We start from the raw sequence: 20973 nt of genomic DNA on the forward strand, positions 1-20973 counted from the left end.
CCCTTCTTGATATCTTCCCAAAAAGCTCAGCGGCATAAGTGCCTACCTGGCAAGTGTGAGGTTGTGAGTTCAATCCGCAGTAGCAAAAAAAACAAACTGTAAAGCATCATACCATAGTGATATGCACACCTTTGTTTATGGCAACATAATTTGTAATAGCTAAATCTTGGAAACAGCCCAAATGCCCATCAACCAATGACTGTATAAAGAAGATGTGGGTTTTCCTGTATAATGGAATACTACTCTGCCACAAAGAAAGGTAAACCTGAGATATTTCTTAGTAAGTGGATGCCCCTTAAGATGATACCCTTAACTGAAATAAATATGACACGCGTGTAAATATCGCATTGCTTCTCTGGCGTGAGAAACCAAAAGTGTAAATAAAGACCCAATGTATAGTAGATATTGTGAAATAGAAAGAAAATAGGAAGGAGGAACTAGGGAAGGAAGAGGAGGAAAGGAAGATAGAAAAAAGAAACTGAATAAAGAAGGAAAAATGGAAACAAAGCTCTTGTAAATACGTCAGGAAGAGAGGCTTAAAGGAGGAAAAGGACACGGGGGAAAAAAGAATCAAGATCTATCAAGTACAGGTATAAATTCTCTATGATGAATGAATCATTATGTGTCTCTAAAATGTACCAATAAACATTTAATTAAAAATATTTAGATCCCTTGAATAGAAATGTGGTTAATTTAAAGCCTCTCAAAACACACTCCTTGTGGATAGCATTACTGTCATTTATATTGTGTTTCAGTTAACTTCTATAAAGGAAAAACACTTGCTCAACTTAAGTGTTTAGGGTTCAGAAAATGATTATCGTAAGTTTGTAAAGGGACAGCCAGCACATGGACTCAGTCTATAAAAGGGCAGAGAACCACTCTGCCTTTACTATAGCTTCATTTTCAACTAATGAATATTTGTTGAGGCCCTACTATATGCTAGGGACCCTGATGACAGAAAAAGACACAGTCTTTGCTTCCTAGAAACATATGTAGTGTGACGGCGTAAGTTACAACAGAGTAACTGCCATGTTAGAGGAAGCTCCAGCAGCTAAAGGACAAGTGGATCAAACATCTTGACTGTCGTCTTGCCTGAGGTCTCTCCCAGGAAAGTGGCTACTCAACTGAGACTTAAATGAGTGGGAGTTCAGCAAGAAAAGGAGAAAAGAAAAGGGACAGGGCAGAGGGATAAAAAGAGAAAGAGTAGAGGAGATTTGGAGAGTTATTTGAATGCACTCTGATTGCATAATCTAGGGAGCAGAGGTAAGCAAGTGAGTAAGCTTCAGAACATCTGCCCGGGATGTGCTAAGTGCACTCCACGGACCTCATCCTCAGGGAAATGGGGAATCAAGAAAAGGCCTAACACACTCACTGCTCCAGCCTTTCCTGCCTGCTATAACAAAATATGATAAGCAGTGGGACTTATAAAAACAAGAATTCATTTCTCACAGTTCTAGAGGCTGAGAAGTCCAAGATAAAGGTAGCTACAGATCTGGCACTGATGAAGGCCCATTTCCTGCCTTATAGGTGGTGACTGTCTTCACATGATGGAAAGGACAAGGAGTCTCTCTCCAGTCTCTTGCATAGAGGCAGTAAACTGACTGATGAAGACTCTGTTCTCATGACCTCACCACCTTCCCAAGGCCCCGCCTCTCAGCCCCATCACTGTGGGGGCTAAGACTACAATGTCCAAATTTTGGAGAAACACAAACATTCAGACTGTAGTGCTCATGTACTTTGTTCTTATCACTGTGTTTGGAGGACAAGTCTACATTGGAAGTACATATAGAGCTAAAACAAGGCACATGGCCATAAGATAAAGTGAGAAATAGCATTGGTATGAACTTAGGTGGGGAGAAGTAGATGGAGTTTTTTAAACTTGTAAGAGTTGAAATCAATGATTCTTTAATCTTGAAAGAGTAAAATAGGAAGTCAAGAATGACATGGGCAGACAATAAGTTCAGCTTGGAAAATATTGCCCATGAAGTTCTCATTCTAGATCTAACATTTCCCAGCCCAATAGTATTGGCAAATCTTACCATATATTTGAACTTCTTTCCAAAATAGAGATGTTAATTCCTTCCTATCTTATAGGGTCTGATGAAATACTAACAAAACTATGCATAGATAACATATCTGAAGACCAGGGGGTCTAAGTAGCAGTCTAAGCTCGGGTACCCATTGGTCTGTGGTTGAAGGCTGGTCCTCATCTACAAAATAGCTAGTTTCTAAGGTCCTGCTGATGGTAAAACTTTAAGAATAGTAGTGATATTCCTATAGTCAGCATGATCCTAGTACACCTAAGTGAATTATTATTACTGAGAAAATCTCAAGAAAAAATTTCAGTCACCATTAACCTAAATTACAGACACAGACAATTTAGTCTTTGTGAGAAACCACTAGTATATGTGATTAATATGTTATTATATGAGGGTGCTGAAGAAACAATATAATTGAGTGTGATTAAGGAATAGTGATTAATTTATGTCAAAATGTATGAAATAATTCTATCATGTATTATTAAACTTTATTTTGTACGTGTGAATGAATGGAGCTTAGTTTTTTCTATATAACTTTTATGCAAGAGCAGAAAATTTATTAAGTCCCACACAATTATTTTCCACATCATTTTATAATCTTTATGGTTGAGTATAAATAATCATTGACTCCTGGGGACTTTGCCTTCCGCTTAGATTTGATTCAATGAAGAAAATTTGTTTTACATGGAATGCATACTATATAATACTCTTAAGATTTTTTAAAAGGCATTTTATTTTTAAAATTCTATTGGTTCATAATAATTGCACATCTTTATGGGATAGGTGATATGAAGCTTTGATACAGGTATATATTGTATATTATTATATAAGTGTAAAATCAGATAAATTACCCTACCCATCTCCTTAAATATTTTTCATTTCTTTACAGTAAAACATTCAAAATCTTATCTTCTAGTATTTTGAAATACACAATGCATTTGTTAGCTATATTCGCCCGAAAGGTGTTCTATGGGCATGGAATCCATTCTTCTACCTCACTGTAACATCAAGTCCACTGATTAGTCTGACCCACGCCTCTCTCCTTCCTGCTCTCCCTGCCTCCAGTAGCCGCTCTCCTACAGTACTTCTGTGATACCAGTTTTCTCAGATTCCACAAAGAAGTAATGTGTGTGGTGTTTGTCTTTCTGTGCCTGGATTATTTCACTGAATATAATACTCTCAAGACTCATGCCTGTTGTGGCAAATGACAGATTTCTTTCTTTTTTATGACTGGCTGTTACTCTATTTTGTGTTTACACCATATTTTCTTTATTGCTTGATTGAATTTAGGTTGATTTCACTTCTTGGTTATTGTGAATATTGCTACAATACATAGGAAAGGGAGGGTGTTTGTTTATCCTGCTAGATCACATGGTAGCTCTACTTTTAATTTTTGGGGGAAGCACCATAACGTTTTTCCATATGACTGCACTAGTTTGAATTCATAACGATGATGTACAAGAATTATCCACATCCTCACTGAGCTTCTTTGGTATTTTTGATAGTAGCCATTCTAAGAGGGTGTAATGTCATCTCATTATGGTTCTGATTTGTATTTCCCAGACAAGTAATGAAGCTAAGCATTTTGCTCATGTCATTGTGGCCATTTGTGTGTCTTGAGAAATATCTGTGTAGGCTCTTTGCCTATTATTTAATTGAATTACTGTATTTGGTGGGCTTTTGCTATTTTTGCTATTGAGTTGTTTGCAATTCTTTAAGATTTAGGAAACTAAGCTTTTGTCAGATGCATTATTTACAAATATTTTCTTCTATTCTGTAGATCATCTCTTCATTGTATTGATCATTTCCTTGTCTGCATCAGTGCTGTTCAGTGTGATGTCATCGCACTTGTGTATTTTTGCAGGTCTTGTCTGAAAAACCTTTGTCCAAACCAATGTCATGGAGCATTTCCATGATATTGTCTTCTAGCTGTTTCATAGTTTTGTCTTCCATCTGATTTTTTAGTCAGGTATAAGAGGATATAATATATAAGAGGAAGTAATTAGGCTTCCAACATAACACAGTGCTTATTTCTGGACAGGGCTCATGTTTTAGCCATTGTTAGATTCTTGTTACTTATTAAATACCTATGCCTTGGGAATTTAGATTAACATTTTTAAAGTATTATTTTACATTTTATCTGTAATCTCTAGCTTTTCTAGGTATGCTCTGATTTTAAATATTTTGTCCTTCTATTTATTCATTTGCACATTTGTGATATATAATGACTACTTTCATCTTGAGTATTTATTTTAGTACATGTATGTGAGACATCTTAATTCATCTTAAAATTCCCTTTCTCTTCCCTCTTCTTCTATCTCCTCTTCCCATTTGCAGAAGACATACCTCCCTCTTTCTTTTATCTTTTATCTTGTTCTTTAATTCACTAGATTTTGGCTTTCTCATACAACAGAAACCATATGGCATTTACGTTTGTGGGTCTGGCTTATTTCTCTCTATACTATGGTTTCAAGGCACGTCCATTTTTCTACAAATGATGCAAATGTATCCTTCTGTAAAGCAACACTGTGCCACTGTGCTTAAATACCACACCTTCTTTATCAGTCATCTGTTGATAGACATATGGGCTGCTTCTAAGATTTAGCTAATATGGATTGTGTATTACCAAAATTTGATGTCTTTGGCTTTCAGAAAGATATTACCTGATGGGGATAGGGAAAAGATGGAATTTCTATTTTTAGTTCTTTGAGAAAACTCCATACTGTTTTCCACAGTGGTTGTACTAGGTTACATTCCCCAACATTGTAGCAGGGATACTTTTCACCATATCTTTAGCAGCATTTCTTATTACTTGATTTCTTGATGATAGCTTTCTTTCTGGAGTAAGATGAAATCTCAATGTTGCCTTAATTTGCATTTATCTAATAGTCAGAGATGCTGAACATTTTTCATGTATTTATTGGCCATCTGTACTTCTGAGAAGTGCCTATTTACTTGCCCATTTTTTAACTGGTCCATTTCTACTTCATCTGAGAAGTTTATTCATTTCATTTGCCTGTCTTCTTTGCTTTAGCTGTCTTTCATTTTTAGGAGCCTAATTTTTTTTATAGTTCTTTACACATTTCATATATATCAACCCTTTATCCAAGCTAACAAGGTTTCCATTCTATAGATTGTTTCTTCCTTCTGTTAGTTATTTCCTTTGTTATGCTGAAACTTTTTAATTTGTTATGATCCCATTTTTTTGATTCCTAATGCTATTTCTTATGCAGTTGGAGTTCTGTTCAAAGCCCTTGCCTACACACCCACTCACACACACACACACACACACACACACACACACACACACACATATACATATTGTCTTAATTACTTTTTACTCATTGCTGAGACAAAATACCTGAAGCCCAAGATGGGAAAGGAAAGGTTTATTTCTTACAGTTTTGGGAGGTTTCAGTCTACACTCAGTTGGCTTCAAGGCAGGCAGGCATGGTTGGGCCGCAGTTCATGGTGGCTGCCAACAGCCATCAGGAACCAGCAAAAAGCAAGACACACCTTCTTCCTGCCATTACATTACATCCTGGCTCCACCTCTATGTGGGTGGAGCACTGAGACCATCAATCCAAGCACTAGACAATGAACCAATCACAAGTACACAATGCAAACTCATGAGGCCTGGAGGACACAGACATAAAACATGACATATATATATATATATATATGCTGCCAAAGTGAGCACATTCCTATACTTAAGTTTTTAAAAGTTTTAATTATTTTATCTCTAGTAGGTTAAGTGTTTGTTTTAATATTTAGATCTCTTATCCATTTTTATTTTAGTTTAGTGCATGATGAGCAATACATAGGTCTAGCTTCAATCTTCTGCATATGCATAGTCAATTTTCCCAGAACCAGCTAAAGAGACTTATCTTCCCTCCATTGTACACTTTGGTCCCCTTGTCAAAGGTCAGCCTCTTGTCTGAGGTTCTTTCTTTGTTCTCTGCTCCGTTCCATTGCTCCACATGCTGATTTATCACACATTTATTTGATTTTTTTATGTGATAAGAGAAAAGGGTCTAATTTTATTATTCTGCTTATAGATACATAGTTTTCCCTAAATCATTTATTGAAGAGGTTATCTTCTTCTTACTGTGGGTTCTTGGTGCCTTTGTCAAAAATCAATCTGCTGCAAATGCATAGATTTACTACTGAGCTATTATGTTCCATTGGTATTTGTATCTTTGATTTCTGTAGCTGTGTAATTTCTTCTAATCAAGTAATGGGGCGCTTTATATCTGGATGTCTCCCAACATCTTATGTACTCATCAGTGGAGCTTTGGGGTGGTGATTGCATTATAGGGGTGTGATCTATATCACTGGATTAGTCCACAATGATATTATAGCTAAATGTGATATTGGGAGGTGAGGTCTGGTCATTGTGGCTTGGCCTGGAAGTATCTAACTCCCTCCCTTCTTCCTTGATATCTCTGTCTCTATCTCTGTCTCTGTCTCTTTCTCTCTCTGTCTCTCTCTCTCTCTCTCTCTCTCTCTCTCTCTCTCTCTCTCTCTGTCTTTCTGTCTCTCTCTCTCTCTCTGTCTCTCTTCTTCTCCCTCCTTCCCTCCCTTCCTCTCTCTGCCCTTATTTCCTGTCTGCCTGCTATGCCATAAGAAATTCTCCTCTGTGATGTCCCCCCACCATGTCACCTTGCCTTGGAGCCAGCCAACTATGCACTGAAACCTCTACAAACTGTGAGGCAAATAAGCCTTTTTCTTATAAATTACAGGTGTCAGGAACTGTGTCTCAGGAATCAGAAACTATCTAAGACACTAGTCAAGGTCTGTTGTAGTTTCATATTCATTTTTATAAAGAATTGCGTTGGAATTTTGATAGAAATTACATTGAATCTATCAATCGCTTTGAGTAGTATAGACATTTGGACAATATTAATTCTTTCCATCTGTGAATATAGGATTACACAAATCAACTAATATGATACCTCACATTAACAAAATTACAAAGGAAAAACTTTTTCTAGACTTTTGATTAGTATATGTTCACTTTAGTTTACAGTATTTCATCCTCTCAAAATAGAAGTCCATGTTTCTTTTGCATATATACCTAGAAATGAGAACCTTTCCTTCAGTTTTGAGAACTCAAGACTTCTTGATATTTACTCTCATTGCTGCCTTGGAGAACCCTTTATTTCACTAGAAAGTTAAGACTAAGTGGCAATTGATAGGAAAGCAAATGAATTGCTTTTGAAAATGCTTTTAGGTGTGGGATTTTCTAAGTATGCATGAATCGCTTTTTTCAAGATAAACTTATAAAAATTATTAAGGAAAGAAATTTTTGGTGTAATGCACTATAGGAGTTCAGTAACCAAAGGCTGTAATCTGCCCCTCTCTAAGATTTCATCACTCCATTGATACTTATTCTAAGTAAAATTAATCATTTAATACAGGAGCTGGACCCATGATCTAGGGGTTGTAGGAAGACTCAGAAAATTTGGTTTATATTTCTTGATCATAATTTCATTTTTATGTTAATACAAGTGCTTATGTTATGAAAGAGAATACAACATTCACAGGGAATTTTTAATATGTCTCTGAGACTTCAAAGCTCATAACCTCTAGCTATGCTGCAGGACATGGACTGTGTCCCTCCTCAAGACAGGTTCACTCTTAGACACCCTGAAGGGTATTTTGGTGTAGGTTTTAGAGACAGTCACAGAATTTTTCCTCATATGGTTTTGATATGAGTTCAAAATAATTTAAGTACTATTGTCTCAATAGAGCACTAAAAAACTAACAGTTAAAAGGTGTTGCAGTAAAAGAAAAAAACTTACATTTAAAGAACTTAGAAAACTAATAATTTCAACAAATTCATAGTTGCTTAAATTTAAAATTTCTCAGATGCCAGACAGTTCTTTCCTCTCTTGCTCAAAATGAAAGATCTAGAACTACCTATTGCAACCTCCAAATTGTGACCTCTGTCAGTAGACACTTAAGTCTGTACAGCAGTTGAACAGTCACATTTTGCTCTTTTACCTAATAAAAGTTAAATTGTAAAGTGATCAAAAGTTGGTAGAAATCATCCTTAATGTCATTACAAGTCTCCATGTGAAAGGGCTCTCTCTCTAGGTACAAAGCATTCCAAGTTTATTACCCATCAAATACGACTTTACACACATACAGTATTTTTTGTCTTTCATATTCCAATGTAAAGCCATATTAATTGGTCTTGGTAACACCATACTCTAGCTGTTATGAAAAATTGGGCTGTTTTCTGATAAAGTAGCTTCATTTTGGCAGATACATTGTCTGTGATTGCTTAGGCATGAAAGAGTGATGTAGTTCTACACAATTTTGCCTTTCATACTTTCAATTGATTTTCCTCTGCAGCCCTCATTTTTCTCTCCTGTGAACTCATTTGTTAGGAAAATAGAGTCCTAAGTGTGTATTTGTGAGTGTGTGTGTGTGTGTGTGTGTGTGTGTGTGTGTGTGTACTGCTTTAAATAGAAAGTAAGTATAGCTAGATCTGTGCATTGGCCTTTTGTTATTATAGCAAAATACTTGAGATATTCAGTTCAAAAGTAGGAAAGCTTCATGTTGGATCATGCTTTCAGAGATTTCAGTCCCCCAGGCATGTAGAAGACAACTGAATTATAGAAGTGCTGCAGCTGGCTTGGTGTTGGGAGGTAAGGCCTGGTTTGGAGGCAGTTCCTGGGAACATGGCCTGGAGGGTTACATCTCCCTCTTCACACTCCTCCCCTTACTCAGCTTCCTGGACACCATGGGGTGAGCAGCATTTTGTCTATTACACCTCTTTGCCATGCTGTCCTGTCTCAGAATTAGCTGGATATGGACTGAAAAGGTGAGCCAAAGCTCTCTTCCTTTAAATTGTGAGTGTCCAGAAATGTGTCAGAGAAATAAAAAGGTGAGTAGGACAACACATGCATACATATATCTATGAGAGAGAGAGGAGACAGACACAGAAATGAGACACCTTTGTCTTGTTGGCATGCACTAGAACAGTTTTTCTGTGGCCTTCTATAACCACATGGCCCATGTTGTGAACCACCCATCTACCCACTGAAAGACTCACATGTCAGGGCAATGTAGGAAACCTCTAGAAGCTAAGGGAAGCCTACAGTCTAGAGCTCATAAGAAGCTGTTAGATCTGTAGTCACACAGTCACAGAAAATCAAGTCTACCAACAATGTGAATAAATTTTAAGCAGATTCTCCCTTATAAAGTCTTTAGATGTGTTTATTTTCTCTGATGGGTTTTAATATTCTATTATTCTGATGAATTTCTGGAATCTTGATTATTATATCCCTGGGTGTAGCTCTGTTTTGGTTGTAGGTGGCTGGAGTTCTGTATGCCTCATACATCTGAATATCAATTTTCTTTCCCTATGCTTGAGAAGTTTTCCTTAATCATTTCTGTGAATAGCCTTTGTGTTTACCCCTGCTTCTTTACTCATATTTTTTATTCTTAAGTTATAGATCCTCTTGTTGTCTTCTAGCCTTTGTATTATTACTTCCTATTTCCTTGTTATTTTTAAGAGATCTTTCATTTCATGATTACACATTGCAAACCTATCTTCAAGTTTTGCTAATCTATCTCTAGCTTCTTTCAGGCAATTTTGACAGCTTTCAATGGAGTTTTTAAATTTCCTGGTAATCTCTTTGAATCTGTTCCATATATTCTAGGTTTGTTTTATATTCTTCATCAAATGTTTCTCTCCCTTTTTGTGTTCCTCCATTCTCCCATCTGTGTCTTCTCTAGAGGTGCTTAGCATTTCTTTTATTAACCTTCTTATATCTTGTTTTACTTGGATTAATATTTCAGTTTTGATTTCATATATGATGTCACAAAGATATCTCTTTATGTCAGCTGATGCCATGTCTGATATTGCATGTTTGCTGCCCTTAATCTCATCTGTATTTACCTCTCCTGGACCAATATTCCCTGGGATGGGGAATGGGGGTTTTGTCTTATATCTTTCTCTTGTCATGTTTCTTGTTTCTTCTATACAGGTGTATGGTGGAGGTCCTAGCCCTTTCTTTGTTGTTTTTGGTTCTTCTGAAGCATGCTGGCTAGGGATTTCTGCCCTCTCCAGTTTGCTGTTGGTCACTGAGTTACAAGTGGGGGCAGCATAGCCTGTTCCCTCCCTTCCACACCAGTCAACTAGCCAGTCAATATAACGTTAGTGTGTGCCACGTTGATGGAACTTGTTCAGGGCAACTTCAAGAACAATTTCATCCCTGACTATTGGGTCCTGTCCAGGGGCTGACCCAGCCCAAGCAGATCTCACCAATCTGCTCTGGGCAGGGAGCAGCCAACCGAAGTCACTGACATTCCTTGTTCAGGCCCATCCTGCCTGATTCTAATATGTCATCCAGTCAGTCATCCCTTTCTCATTGGAGGATCAAGTTTCAAACACTCACCACAGGTTAGTGCAGGTCTCCATGCTGGCTGTGTTCTCCACTGGGCTTGCTGACCCCCAACTTTAGTGCAACTGAGGCTCCAGTGGTGAAAGCACCGAGACCGCGAGTCTGAACAGCTCTAATGAGAGCACTGTGACCGAGAGTTTGACCAGCTCATTTCCCTTTGGTTTCTTCCTGGGTTGAAAGGATCCATCTGGTCTTCTCCAAGATGCTTTATACTGGCATCTGAGCTGTTTCAGTGCTGCTTACTGATATGCCATCTTTAGCTCCACCCCCACAGTTAAAGTTTAGAATTAATGAATCCTTAAAAATACATTGTCATAGCCTAACATTTTAATTAACACTTCTAAATGTATCACTTTTAAAAGTCAAATTTTGCTTTCAAAGCTCTTGAATGGATATTAGATGTATTACATTAAACCAGTCCTTAGCTTTTGTTTAGTATTTTTATTTTTTTCTTTTCCAGCAATTTTAAATGTTGATTCAATTTAATAAAAATACAAAATTTATTTTTATTTTTCCCTTCTGTCCATTATGTTTCTTTCATGGATGATCTGGGTTTAAATTTTCATGAAAGATCTTGGGACAAATTAGATAACATCAAAATTGTTCATCAGTTTTTCTGAGAAAAAGGAAAATCTCCCTCCAAAGAGAATTTTTGTTGCAAAAACCATAATGGTTGTTTCTTACTGTATTAAAGCAACCAAAAAACTATAAAGGCAGGATCCAAACATGTCAATAATGATAAAACATAGCTAAGATAGGAGATGTACGATACTTTTATCTGGAGAAGTTTCATGTGTCAGAGGATAAATGAACAGAAGGAAACAATAAGGTGACTGCATTAGTAGGAATTCAGGAAAACAGAAACAACCAATATGTACATAGGAAGATGAGAGAGAGGATAAGGGAAATACACATTTGTTGGCTCACACTAGTGTGAGATTTGTCAAATCTGCAAGGTAGACTAGAAATTTAGTTAAGAGTCAAAGTTGCAGTCTTGCATCTAAAAGAGGCAGACCAGTCAGCAGGTGGAAGACTCCAACAGAATCTCCATATGGAATCCGAAGGCCCAATTCCTTCTTTTGGAGCAAATTCCAATTGTTTGTTCTTAAAACTTTCAACTAACAGGTTGAGCACAGCTGCATAACAGAGGGCCATCTGCACTACTTACAATCAGCTGATTATTCCAGTTTGATCATTTATCTACAGGTATCTTCACAGAAATGACTTTACTGGTGTTTTACCACACACTGTGAACCATAACCTACTCAGGTTGGCAAATACCCATCAAAAGAACTGCTCCAAAATTTACATCATTTTGGAAGCGAGAAGAGGTATCTAAATGAAAAGACAGAGTTCATCACTGACTCCTTTTCCAGTCTTAAATAGTATGGGATTTCAGGGACCTGGCCAAGATCCCAAATCTCCCAAACAAATGTATGGTGAAGGCTTAAATAAATGAGACAAGTGATATGACTGCACAGCTACAGGAGGATCAAAACTCTCTAGCAGAGTTCAAGACTCTAGGGGCTGAAACAAAGAGCTTCTATAGGTGGTCCATATTCATTAAGTCTTCAAAAACAGGAGATGGGATACTGAGGAAAGGAGATGGAATGATCTGAGCAGGACCTGAAGAGTCATCTCAATGATTTCTCCAAGTGACATTCTATGCTAATTTAAAAGAACTGTCTTATCTCCACGATAACATTTGTGGTAAGCAATAGACAGCAGGAGTGAGATGCCTGGGACTACAGCCTCTATCTTGTTAATTGGGGTTGGAACCAGGTGTTCATAGCTGTTGTTTTGTCCTGTCCTTTGAGGTGTTTCTTTGTTCTCTGGGCCATGCCCTGGCCATGCCACCATGCCAAAGCCTTGCATATGTGTTCAATTTCCAGCTTCAGTGGTTCCCGACAGGGAGAGGTTTATAAGAGCAAAGAAATAATTCTAGAGATGACCAGATATACCTGCCGTGCCCTAATGCAGCCCCTCTACCTTCACTGATTGTCTTGCCACCCTCCCAGAGCACTGGTTCCTCTTCTCTGGCAGCAGACTGTGGACCTACTGTGGGTCCTGCTAGGCTCCTGCACACAGCCAGTACACAGCTTCCTGTACAAGACAGTCTTCCTCTACTCCTTAGGGCACCTGTTCCCTCAGAAACCATGCAAGTTTCATCTCCATCAATGAAAGATACAGATGTGAAGCATTATCTAAGATTTTATCACAAACCTCCATGAGTCTACCAGGTTTGATTCCAGAGCTCCAGTGGAGACAAAAATATATTGAGAAACCTCTTTGTGGATGCTATTTACTGAATAATCATTTTTTATATTTTAAATTTTAAAAGTAGAGCACATAACAGATACTAGCCAGTCTTTTAGAAACTGAAGCACAAATAAGTCCTGCCTGTGTAACTTAACAACTTAAGTGAGACCCTGTCTCAAATACAAAAAAAAAAAAAAAGCCTGGGACCAGTTCAGTGTAAAGGTTCAATCCTAGTGCCACAGAAAAGAGAGAGGGAAGGAGGGAGGGAGAGAAGGAGGAGAGAGAGAAGGAGCAAAAACAGAGAGAGAAAGGAAGGCAGGCAGGAAGGGCATGAGTACACAAAGACACAAAAATAAAGATGATGAACCATAGATATGAAACAGGGAAAGATAAAAGAAAAGAAAATTTTTGGCAAGAAAGAGAAACACAGAGACACCCATCCACAGCAAGTAGCCTTCTGTCATTTGAATGCAGTCACGCCTTTTACAGCTCACTATAGGAGAGAAAGAAGAGTGAGAGAAAGACACAAAGGATCAAGGCCTAGACACCTTTTGTACAATTCTGCCAATCACATTTCCTTCTATATATGAACACTTCTGGTCACCATATAACAGCACTCTAGGTTCAGTAATGCAGCAGTACAACTCATTAAATCACACATGTAACATAAAATCTTCAAAACCTCTTCTCATTTAAATAAAAAGTATTTTAGGCTAACTATCATTCACCATGGCTGCAGACAGTACCTCACTCAGTTCATGCTGCCACTAAACACAATTCATCTGTGACTTACACTTCCATATTTCATTTTTGCCACTTGTAGTATCATTCAAAACAATTCCTAATAAACCTGCTTCCATTTTTTTTCTCAGAGGTCTGTAAGACTTATAAATTTGATAGTGGGTTGCTTTAGTGAATCCTACTGGGACCATTTATAGCTTATTCTTTTTAAAAAGACATTTTTAATTCTAGAAAAAATAATATTTTACCCAGGAGTTTATTAGTTGAATAGAAACTATTCATTGATCTAGCAATTGTTGATTTGTGGTTTGACAGGAAGGAATTTCTGGCAAATGGAATACTTCCTCTTGAAAGAAAAGCTCTGTTTATATTCTTAGCTTGATAAGTGCTTGCTAAGAAAGAGGCTAATAACTAACATCTGTTGAATCCTTGGCTTCCCCATATTTGTAATGTCTGGTTTAACAATAGGGACTAATGCTACAGAGCTATGCTGTGGTTTATTTTGCTTCCAACCTTTCCTTACTAATTACTGTTTTGTGAAGTCTCAAAAGAACTCCAAACCAGACGTTATCCCAAGGCCCCTTTGCTTGGCAGCTTGTTTTATGGTTCCGAGATTCAACTAAATCCAGTTACAAAAGTCAGTGAATGCCCTTGGCTCTAAAGTCTGGTCTCTATGGGTTTTCTTTTTCACATTGTTTTCTTAATGTGGACCTTCATATGGCTCCCCCTTTCCCAACATTTCCAAATAAAATTGCTCTTGGAATCATCTTACATCTTTTGCAAGCACATTTACTCATCTGTCAGTTGGGATGGAGATGTGACATTTATCTCTTTATTTTTAATAGAGTAAATGATTCTATATTCTACGCGTTAATTCTCTGAAGTCTTGCTTTGAGACTTCGTTGAGCTTTATTTCATGTCAAAACAGCATGTGGTGCCCCTGCCACAGCATGCAAAAAGAATCTAAGAAAACCTGTGCCCTTTAAGAATTCTATTTTAAGAAAGGAGAAAAAGGGCCCAGAAAACTTGTATTGTTATACATAACAGTAGCACACATTCTCCAAAATGGAGCTCTTAATATATCATCAAGACAGTTTGGGAACATCCCCAAAAAGAATTACCAAACAGCTCTTTGTACATAAGTAAAGCTAGAAGCCTTGACACCTGCTACCCAAGCTGTCCCATCCACCCCACCATCCTGTGAACATCTCGCCCACCACCATCTCCTCCCCTGTTTCCAAATACTTAGATCTTATCAGATCCCAAATGTGAACTCCAAAAGAAACTTACATCAAGCTTTATCAGAACCCATATGTGCATTACTGAGCTGAACAGTAAGTCTTTGGAATCCATATAAACTTGAGAGCCTTATGGGCATGTAGAAAATTTAGACTTCAGCAAACGTACACGCTGTTGGCTGCCTCACTGAAGACCAGGAACATGTGCAGTGACAGAAACATGTGCAGTGAGAGGCTGTACTTCTCTGAAATTGAGAGCTCAGGGTGCACAGCCTATTAGCCGTAAGGCTTTGAAGCTTCATCCACCAACACTAGCACTGCTAGAGGGGCCTCTCGTGTTGCTGGGAAACTGCACTGTGTGGGGCAAGGTTCCTTCTGAGAATGGCTCTCACAAAGCTACACCTCACGCTGCAGCTAATTCTTATTCCCACAGGCATGGCTTCCATCCTAACCGAAGAATGGGGTTTCGATGACCTTGGAACTCACTATATGGTTCCAGGTACATTCTTCAGGAGTTTTGTTCACAGATAAGGTGTGTAAGGCCAGAACTTTAGGTTTCTCACTTGAACCTGACAAAATTGATTCTTCTACTTTGTCTTAGTTACTTGTCTCTCATTGCTGAGACAAAATACCTGACGTCCAAAATTAAGGAAGGAAAGGTTTATTTAACTCACAATTTGTGGAGGTTTCTGCCCCTAATCTGTGTTGGACCTTCTTTGAAGCTATGGGCTAGAAGATGTGATGTAGAAAGAGGCTAGCTTCATATTTTCCATGTTCATGTTTCCCCTCGCTTATTAATAAGGCTTCACTCCTCCAGGGTTGGCCCCGGAGAAGGTTAGTGAGGAAGACAGACTATATCTGGTATGAGAAATATTTTTGCTCTCCTATACCAGAGCCTATAGATAGCAACTATTAAAGGGAACTCATTTTTAAATAGATTTTGCATTGAATCTTGCCTCTGTAGCTCATAGGAATCTGGGATCAGCTTCCAACTTCCTTCCCACCCTGACCCCACTGCCTGCCTGAAATTATTTGTCAAGTTATAAAATTAGACTAATATTTGTCCTACTCTACAATGTGGTTTCAAACATAAAATAAAAACCATGTGAAAGAACTTTGGAGACATCATGAAAATAACCATGACGTATTACTTTGACTCAACCACGAGGTTACGCAAGTGAAGAACTGGGTGATAACTGGATTGGATTGGCCCAATTGGTGGACAACTTATCTCCATTCCACATAGAGGCTTCCTCCTCCATCTCTAATGGCTGTTGAATTATTTCCCAGCAAAGCCCTCTTTACTTTCCTAACTCTTCCAAGAACACTTAAGGTTTTGGGTTTTTTTTTTTTTTTTTTTTTTTTTTTTGAGAGTGAGAGAACCACATTGATCTCCAACTATGAAAGATTATACCAAGAGCTCTCTAAGAGGGTCACTGAAACCCACTTTCTTTAGATTGGAGTTGAACTCTGTGCAGCCTCTCACTACCACCTTTGGGTGATAATAGAGGTCGGCAGTAGGGCTCCAGCCTTTCCTAAAATATTGTCTTCACAATTTCTTTCTTGTCCATGCCTTGCCCACATTTGATATCCTTGGTTTGATTAAAGGGTTCTGTAGTTAAATAACTTGTTATTAAATGTTTCTTTAATCAGTGTTGCACACTATAGTTTGTCCTCCCCTCACTTTGACATCTGAGACTTATCATATGGGCCATCAGTTGAAACTGGGTCCTAAAAAGGCCTATTGCTGTATTCTTTTACAAGGATTATTTGTAGCAGCCACTCTCCAGCAGAGGGAGAGCCACACACACTACACCCCAATAAGAAGCTGGGCTGACCACCAGAGAGAGGCCCGTGTCCCATGTGGACAATGTGGACAAGAGGAAATCAAGCAGAGCCCTTGGATCTTTGTGTGCCGCCTGCTACTTGTGCAGTTTTTAATCACTGAGGAATCTGAGTTCAAGATAGCGTAGTAGGCCCTGGGAGTGATAAATAAACATAATGTGGATCTACCTTCAACAGATTAGTGCAAAAGGCATAATAAAAGGCACAGGGAACATAAATAGATGGAGGGAAGAGCCAGGAAAAAGGAAGTAAATAAGAGAGACAAGAAGAGAAGGATGATGGAGGTGCCAAGGATGACCTGAATTTAAAACTAAGCGAGCTCTGGTTATTTGAAACCCTGGTTCATCAGACCTGTTACGATCAGAAGACACCTGCCTCCCTCCACATCGAGTGAGCACAAAAGGACATCCTCCAGAAAAGCATGAAATTTACTCTCTGCTAAAAAGGAAAAAGAAAAAATTGAGTGTGCATTTTGAAATCCCTGGTTTAAAAGGCACAATGCATACCCTGATCATTATTTTTTTCTGATCAAATATTCCCACTGATTTCTCTTTTACTCCTATCAATTACAGGAGGAAATAAATTAACAAATCAGACTTTCCTTCTAAACTGGGCTTGGATTTCCTTGGAGAGGGAGTACTACATTGTGGATGAAGACTCCAAGTTCTTAGCGGTGCTCCTAACACGCAGAGGACACCTTGAAGGAACATCCTTCATCAGTAAGTAACTTGAGCTTGGTTGTTGACAGCAGGTCACAGCAACACAAAGTGAAACAGACGCAGTTAGTGGTTTCAGAGGTGCCCTACAAACTACATGTGCATGTCGTGATGTGGTTTTCACTGCATGTTAGACTCTGCTGTGGATCACTGTTTTTATCCTCTTCTCCTGTTTCCCTCTCTTTGCCATTTTACATTTTTTCTCTCTCTCATAACTCAAAGGTCTCCAGGAAGATTAAGACAGTCCCTAGCCATCCCGTAATCCACAAGTCATTCTGGATCACCAGCATTACTGATAATAATGCTTATTCTAATAATGCAATACAATAATTTCATAACACTTTTCACTGCCAGAACTTTCAGAAATCTTTTTGTCTTTATTTTCTTAACCCATCAAAGAGACAAATACAAGCATGTTATCTTCATTTTACAAATGGACGTTCCAAGGCCAAAGGATAAGCAGGACTTCAGTCAGTATCCAGCCAACAGGTCAGGACAGTTAAAAAGCAGCCCAGAAGGAAATGGGCTAGAGAAAAATAGGCAACTAAGGAAAGTACTCTTTTCCCATTCTCCTCTCCAAGCCTGAGGCTTCTGGAATAGGACTGTCCCCTTCAGATAAAGAGCAGCTGGAGCCTCAGCCTATACTCCCAGACTACCTCACCCACACATGGTGACACTTGCTGTTGAGAACTTTAGCTGCAAAATGTCTCCTTTCCCTTGGAGGACTGTGTCTGCACCAGTTTGTATCTCAAGGCCTTCCTCTGGGTTGGGTTAGTAACTCAGAAAGTATTTTCAAGCTGTAGTTCAGGAAAAAGCATCTATATTCCCTGAACCATTTGAATGTTTACAGACTAAAGACCTCAGTGACCTTCCCACCTCTGCCACGCTATGCCCACTTGCTCTGCCTGCCTTCATTGTACCACTTGCTGTGCCCTGCCATATGTAATGGATCTGTGTCTGCTATCTGGTTCCCCAACCCCACCAACATGGGGCATATGAGAATCACCCAACATCTGCAGTTACGTGAACTATAGGAAGTCCTGCTCACATAACACTACCCTAAGCCACATCTGATCCCCCTAGATGTCTTTACTTTGGCAGTAAAGACAAATGCAATCTTGATGCTCCAGACTGCCTTCCTAATGTCTCCATCCCATCCCAAGCATAGGATCTTGAAGAAAAGCACATAAAATTATTGAGTTTGGATTCCAGTTCTCTCACTATTTTTTGCAATGCTGCAAAAAAGCTTCCATGATTCTCTGTGGTTTATCTACCTCAACATGTATTGGTACATTATACATGATTCTAATTCTAAATCAGTATATCATGGTCCCTGGTACACAGCTAATGCTTATTAGTGGTAACTACCATTGTTGCGCCATGGCATTGTCAAACAGAACCGAGACTACATGAACTACATGTTCTTCTGTTTTTCTCCCCATATATGGAGAACTTCTTGAGGATAACAGTAACTGACCCTAATCCTGTGTGATATTTTCAGCACATAGCATAGAGCCAACACTTGCCAAATATATTAAGCAAATAGCCACATGCCTGCTTCATTCCTATAGCAGCGATCATTTGCTGTACTTAAACTTCAGCTGAGGACATCACTCACCCTTCCTGAGTTCTTCACTTTCAACCTGTGGCTAGAGGCAGTTTGTCCTAAACGTGAGCACGCATTTTCAGTTACCAAGCCAGTGTGAACACAGACTTTCCTCAGTCGTTTTGCAAAGAAAACACTAGCTACCTTTCCCTAAAAATTATTTTCATGTTTTACAGCTGTGAGTATATTTTATAGGATTTCAGATATTTTGAGAAAGTGACAAAGGAATTGGACAAGAGGCCATCAATCTCACTTATTTAAAGATTTTCACCATAGCTAGTATCAGTCCATAATTTTTGAGTTTACACATTTAAACAACTAAGATCCTAAACCGTATGAGAGTGCAAGTGGAGAGCCATGAGTATTCTTGCTTCAGTGGGTCTTCATTTGGGACTATCAAATAAAACCAACAATGCTTCAATGCTGCTGGAACATTCTGTGGTCAGGAGAGGACTTATCTAGTATTGACAGGTGCTATTGTATAGATCTGGGATGTCCCCAAAGAGTCTGGTGTGTTTAGAGTGGGATTTTTGGAAGAACTTATGATCAGAGATGTGCGGATGAATTTAAAGCCCAAGTGTGAGGTTAGGCGTGAGCCTGGCCAGAAGCGGTGAGCCACTGGGGCGCGGCCCGGAAGGGCGAATCTCTCTCCCTCGTCCTCCCTTTGCTTTTTCTGTTTCATGGCCACCACGAGGTAAGTAAGATGCTCTCCTCCTAGCCAGGCTCTTTTAAGCATAGACCAAAACCTCTAAAATCTATGAGCCAAAATAAACCTTTCCTTCTTTAAATTATCAGTGTTGGATATTGTGTCTCAACAACAAGAAAATATGACAAGAGGGTAGTCATTACATTTTTCACCTTTATATCTAACACTTGCGACTTTATACTTCTCTGGTATTGTTTCTTTGTTGCTGTTTGGTCTCCTAGTACATGACTAATTCTTATTTCCAAACACTGCTCCAATCTACCATTGGCCGTCCATTTCCAGGGACCTAACTCTGGGAAACTACTAAGAATTCTCTCCCAGTCAGACTAAACGCTTGAGGAAAAAAGCCACTGTGAGTGAGTAAGGATCTGCACAAGAACAAAACTTACAAAGTCATTCCTCCAAAGACTGAAGAAATTGGTAGGCAAAAGTAATTGTTGAGGACCTACCATGTGCCAGGGTCTCAGGAATTCATCAAAACAACCAAACAGTCCTGCCTCCATAAGAGCTCACATTCTAGTATCTTCGAGTTAGATTAGGAGCTCTGATAACTGGTGCAGTGTTTTACTCATCTCTGAATCCTGAGCATCTTGCAGAGTTTCTCAGAGGTTCTCAGTGAACACAGCCTAAAATAAATATGCTAATTATATTTTCCTGTCATAACCTTTCTTGCTTTCCTCTCAATTCAGTTTACTTCTGCTTACTTACACTTTTTTAATCAGGAGATCATTTATTAGTGTCTTTTATGGACATTAAAAGGAGTAATGTGTATATTATCTACTTTCACAAACAATAGGAACAACTTTGAAGGAATCTTTCATCAGTCGTTTGGCTTTATATTTACAGTTCCCTGATTTTTATTCAGGCATTGGGACCAAAGATGAAACTGCAAAAAAAGGTAAAGATTTTAAGGCAAAGGCCTTTCAACAAATCAAATTCAACCCTGGACAGACCACAGCCACGTGGAAAGTGAGAATTATACCTGACAATGAGTACGAAGCCTCGGAAACTTTCCAGATCATTCTATCAGAACCTGACATGGCTGCACTGGAATTTCCAGAAATGGCAACAGTTGAAATTGTGGATCCTGGAGATGGTATGTGACATTGATTGATGTGTTCTCTTGGTCTACACAGGCTCAGGGATCTATTTCCAGTATCCACACCTTCCTCAAGCTCTGGAAGCCACCAGATGAGTTCACACCGATTTAAGATTTAGTGTAAAGTAAATTACTTCAAGACAGTAGTTCTCCATTTGATTCTGGCATTTTTGAAAAGGAATATTAAAGGAGATTAAAAAAGAGAGAGAATCCTTACCAGGATTCATTTAACATATACACAAATCTTCCCTGTAAGTTTCCTGTGCACCATATGTGTGGAGTAGCCCTGCAGCCTACAAGGCTAATC

The 20973-nt window shown here is 38.6% G+C and overlaps 1 protein-coding gene across 1 annotated transcript in view; it reads left to right on the forward strand.

The window, feature by feature from the left end:
* The window catches only part of Frem3 (FRAS1 related extracellular matrix 3), a 63490-nt gene that overhangs the window by 21595 nt on the left and 20922 nt on the right, over positions 1 to 20973 (forward strand). Inside the window, 2 exon segments of the mRNA XM_013160078.3 lie at positions 17112 to 17258; positions 20433 to 20663. Of these exon segments, the coding sequence (XP_013015532.2) occupies positions 17112 to 17258; positions 20433 to 20663 (378 nt within the window).

This window comes from Cavia porcellus, unplaced genomic scaffold (assembly GCF_034190915.1).
Source record: "Cavia porcellus strain 051 isolate PalLab524CR breed Dunkin Hartley unplaced genomic scaffold, mCavPor4.1 scaffold_14, whole genome shotgun sequence".
NCBI lineage: Eukaryota > Metazoa > Chordata > Mammalia > Rodentia > Caviidae > Cavia > Cavia porcellus.